Genomic DNA, 5229 nt, shown 5'->3' on the forward strand with positions numbered 1-5229 from the left:
ACATCAGTACTTTGGGCTAGTCCACGGGAAAACAATACCATAATGGAGACAAAGTGTAACAGCTACAGAGAAAGTACGGTGCAGGTAAGCAATAAGGTGCAAGGCCAAGAGGCCATTTTATTGTACGAATGATAACATTGAGGTAGGAACTGTTCATTTCTATACATCCAAACTAGTTAACAAGTACGTTTTATAAATTTTAGGATAAATATGCTTTCACTGTGTTACTCAGCTATATGTAAAGATAAATCTTTAATTCTGATCTTTCATGTGCAATGGACACATTTATAGATTTAATTTATAAAACTGTGGGAAGAGTCAATAGAACTGCGTAGCAAGGGCCCATCTAGTCCTTAGCAACCATCTAAACCAGTTCCATCTGCCTGTGTTTGTCCCTTATCCCTCTAAACCTTTCCTATCCGTGTACCTGTCCATATCCCTCTAAACCTTTCCTATCCGTGTACCTGTCCATATCCCTCTAAACCTTTCCTATCCGTGTACCTGTCCATATCCCTCTAAACCTTTCCTATCCGTGTACCTGTCCAAGTATCTTTTAAATGTTGTTAATTTATCTGCCTCTTCCTCTGGCAGCTCGCTCCATAGACTGACCACCCTCTGGGTGAAGCAGTTGCCCCTCAGGTTCCTCCTATTAAATCTCTCCCGTCTCACATTAAACCTGTGCAGTCTGATTCTGATTCTCCAACTCTCGGAAAAAGACCGTGAGCATTCACCCCGACTCTGCCCCTCCTGGATTTATACACGGCACCCCTCCAATGCAATACAAATGTTTTTCAAAACTTAAGTGACAGGGAACACCCATCTCATATCCCCAACCCACAGAGCCACCTCCCCCAACCCTATACCACCTACACACCCACCCCTCCCATTTCCTACACCACCTCTCTGTGACCACGTCCCCAACCCTTTGTGAGGTTGAGGTGACCAGGTATCACTGGTGACAGTCAGGAGGAAAGGGCTCCCCGGGCCAACACTCTCAGCGGAAAGGCCAGACCGAGCAGTTGAGTGCGGACAAGCGAGATTCACCCCAATATTGTGAGCAACCACCCCCTCTTCTCTACCTCTGCCTCCCCGCCTCTGGCCATGAGCGACAAGTCCTCCCCCGACCTACCCCAGCTCCAGTCCCCGTCCCCGGGCTCCTACCTCGGCCTGGAGCCCTTCACCGAGACGGCGGCCGTGGTGATAGACAACGGCACCGGCTACACCAAGGCCGGCTTCGCGGGCGACCCCAAGCCGGGGGCGGTGCTGCCCACGGTGGTGGGGCTGCCGAACGCCCGGCAGCGGTCCAGTGCCGACTATTACGCGGGCGAGGATGTGCCGAAGCAGCGCGGGCTGAGGCTCTGCGAGCCGCTGACCCGCGGCCTGGTCACCGACTGGGACGCGCTGGAGATGCTGTGGCACCACGTCTTCTACCGGGAGCTGCGGGCCTCGCCCGACGAGCACGCCGTCCTGCTGGCCGACGGGCCGCTGGCCCAGGCCGTGCAGCGGGAGAAGGCGGCCGAGATCCTCTTCGAAGGCTTCGGCGTGCCGGCCATGTACGTGGCGCACCAGCCGGTCCTGTCGCTCTACTCCACCGGGCGCACCGGCGGCCTGGTGATCGAGGCCGGCTTCGGCGCCTCGTACGCGGCGCCCGTCGTGGAAGGCTACGCGCTCCCGCACGCCACCCAGCAGACGGCGGTGTCGGGGGCCGCTCTCACCGAGCACCTGGCCAAGCTGCTGGCCGACTGCGGCAACGCCTTCAGCCCGGAGGAGCGGCCGCTGGTGCGGGACATCAAGGAGCGATGCTGCTACGTGGCGCAGGACTACGGCGAGGAGCTGCTGGCGCCCGAGGGCGACTACCTGACCGACTACCAGCTGCCCGACGGCCACCTCATCAACATCGGCAACGAGCGCTTCCGATGCCCCGAGGCCTTCTTCCAGCCCGACGCGATGGGCCTGAGCGACCCCGGCCTTCACCAGCTGGCCGCCCGCAGCCTGGAGCTCTGCCAGGCGAAGCAGCGGCCCGAGCTGCTGGGCAACGTGGTGCTGGCGGGCGGCTCCACGCTCTTCCCCGGCTTGGCCGAGCGGCTGAAGCGGGAGCTGGACAGGCTGGTACCCGGGCCGGGCTCCGCAGTCGGCGTCTACGCCTCGCCGCATCGCCGCTTCTCCGTCTGGATCGGCGGCTCCATCACCGCCTGCCTCAACTCTTTCCAGCCCATGTGGGTGCGGCGCGCCGACTACGACGAGCAGGGGCCAGGCGTCGTGCTCCGCAAATGCTACTGAGCAGTCCAGAGTTTATTTAATAAAGAAAGTTAATGCTTCCAGCGAACTTCTCCTTTTGACTTCGGCCCATCTGCTTGTGTACTCCCGCCTCGTGGTCTCAACCGCATCTCGGTCCGGGATCGACTGATGCCCCACCACCTCTTCAGGGAAGGCCAACCCTTGATGCTGGGCAGACACTCCTGGAGGGATAATCTGGAAAACCCAGTGGTTCTCTCTGTCTCCCCCTCCCCTTCCTCTCATACTCCCCCTCTCTCCCTCCCCTTCTCTCCATCACAACCTCTTTCTGCCCCCTCTCCCTTTCCCTCTTCCTCTCCACAACTCCACTTACTCTCTCACTCTCATTCTCACATTCACCACACACACACACACACACACACACACACACACACACACACACACACACACACACACACACACACACACACACCCTCTCCCTTTCCCTCCTTTCTTCCTCTCCACAACTCCACTTACTCTCTCACTCTCATTCTCACATTCACCCTCATATATACGCACACACACACACACACACACTCACACACACCCTCACACACTCACACACACCCTCACACACACACACACACACACACGCACACACACACACACACACACACACACACACACACACACACACACACACACACACACACACACACACACACACACACACACACACACACACACACACACAGTCCCAGATACCAGAAAGCAGGCCTGTCCATGATCCGCAGATTCCCAGAGAAAGGACCAGGAGGGATAGGATTTGGGTCTCAGGTGCCCAGGCAGCTGTGGATTTGGGATTTGAAGAGGGTGCGGGTAGGATTTCTGGAGGGACATTGGGGTTCAGTATTGGTGGGAGTGATTTGCCCCTGGGGTTTTGGGGATTGATTCATACAACATGAAACAGGCTTTTTGTCTCAACGATTCAGTAAGTGTTAATGTACCTGTCTCAACTACTTCCTCTGGCCGTTTGTTCCAGTGACCACTTACCCCACTAGTCCTGTTTAAATTCCCCCCCCCCCCCACGCTAAACCTGTGCCCTTGGTTTTAGACTCCCTTTGTCCGTGGAGGGTCGGCTGGTGGTGCAGTGGCATCAGCACCGGACTTCAATGCAGATGGTGCTGAGTTCAATCCCAGCCTGGGCAGCAGCAGCACTTCCATATCTGGTCATGAAATCCCTATGGACCCAATGGCCCATGAGGTCACGAAGAGTCGGACTCGACTGAACCGTGGAAAATGTCTGGTCGTTCACCTTATCCACACCCTCATGATTTTATAATCCTCCATAAGGTTGCCTTCGCTCCAAGAAAGACAGTGCCAGTCTATCCTGTATCCCCTTATCCAGTCCTGGCAACGTCCTTGTGATGAACCCTCTCCAGTTTAATCTCATCTTTCCTAGAGCTGGGCAACCGGAACTGCACACAATACTCCCAGACTCTTGTACATCCCCACACTTGTCCTCAGTGAACTGACCGATGAAGACCAGCATGCCAAACCCCTTCGTCACCAGCCCATCTACCTGTAGTCTCCACTTCAGGCATCGTGTAGTTGGACACCTAGGTCCCTCAGTTCTACAATACTTCCTCATTCCTGTTCCCTGAGAAAAAGACCGTGTTTTCACTTTAATACACCAAGTCTCCCTCAATTCAAGGAATAAAAATCCCAGGAATTGGAAGAAATATTGCTCAAACCAAAACTACGCTAATTTTCCTGGAGGAAAATTGGAACAAAAGACCAGGTGACAATGTGATGGGACTACATGTAACCGGATCACCCTGACAATTTAACTTTGCTCCTTTAACAAAGTCTCTCAGTCCAGTGCTGAGTAAATGCTGGAGGAGATCACCAGGTGGGTCTCAGCCTGAAGCGTTGACTGTTAATTCCCTTCCACACACACACAAATGCTGCAGGAACTCAGCAGGTCGGGCAGTGTCAATGTAAGGGAAGAAAGTTGGCATTTCAGACAGAGACCCTTCATGAGGAATGAAAAGGAAGGGGGCAGAAGCCAGAATAAAAAGGTGAGGGTAAAGGGAAGGAGTGCAAGGTGAGAGGGGAGACCAGGTGATGGGGAGGGGGAGAAGTGAGAAGCCAAGAGGTGATGGGCAGAAGGGCTGAAGAAGGAATCTGATGAGAGAGGAGAGTGGGCTATGAGAGAAAGGAACTGGGGAACCAGAGGGAGCTGGTAGACAGGTGGAGAAAAGAGACGAGCGGAGCCGGAATGGAAGAAGAGAGAGGAGGGATGTGATGGAGAGTGCTCGGTAAACACACTCCTTACGTACAAACTTTGCCTTTGGCTGAGGGCTCAGTGTCTTCCCCGGTATTCTCATCATGGGTCCCAAGCTGAGCCATACGCTCGGGTTGCTCTGAGGTGCCTTTGCCACCACACACACCGGAATATCCCAAAGGGGAATGCGTACATGTCGGCTGCATACTGTATTTAATGTTTATTTTGTGATACGGTTGTGACTACATTGTGGGCTGCAGCAAATTCTAATTCATGTGTGGTCTTAAGCTAACTTTGTGGGTAATGAAAGATTACATCCTGGTGCCTAATAAAACTCTCAGTAGGAGAGAGAGATTAGTGTTGCCAGGATTTCACACTGGGCTGCTGTTGTTCTTTCTGGTAGATAACTTTTTGTAAATATTGCCAGTTTTCTTTTCACGATTTTCACTACTTTTTGTAAGTTTGACTTTTGACGCACCGGATAAACACGCTTACGCTAAAGTGCTAAACAACTCCAGCCATTTTTTCTTTGGCCATAACCCACGTATCCAGCATGTGGTGACGGCGGTGGGATGCGCAGTCGTTCAACTCGGTAGAGTGGGATTGTGGTCCCAAGTCAGGAAATCCCCTGAGCGGATAGATAAAGCAGAGGAAAAGAGTGGAGGCCTCTTAGGAGGAAGAACTTCAGCCCAGGACCAAACTCAGGCCAGAAACAGAAGGGCCTTCAA

General features: G+C 53.8%; 1 protein-coding gene across 1 annotated transcript; it reads left to right on the forward strand.

The window, feature by feature from the left end:
- The first annotated feature begins 938 nt into the window (after positions 1-938).
- On the forward strand, positions 939-2604 carry LOC140735786 (uncharacterized). The gene has a single exon (XM_073061266.1). The coding sequence runs from the start codon at positions 1102-1104 to the stop codon at positions 2278-2280; it is 1179 nt and encodes a 392-aa protein (XP_072917367.1). The 5' UTR covers positions 939-1101; the 3' UTR covers positions 2281-2604.
- The last annotated feature ends 2625 nt before the right edge of the window (positions 2605-5229 follow it).

Source organism: Hemitrygon akajei, chromosome 11, assembly GCF_048418815.1.
Source record: "Hemitrygon akajei chromosome 11, sHemAka1.3, whole genome shotgun sequence".
Lineage (NCBI taxonomy): Eukaryota > Metazoa > Chordata > Chondrichthyes > Myliobatiformes > Dasyatidae > Hemitrygon > Hemitrygon akajei.

Bases quoted from the DNA above. Each gene is read 5' to 3' on its own strand.
- LOC140735786 (XM_073061266.1), top strand. From the start codon at position 1,102: ATGAGCGACAAGTCCTCCCCCGACCTACCCCAGCTCCAGTCCCCGTCC.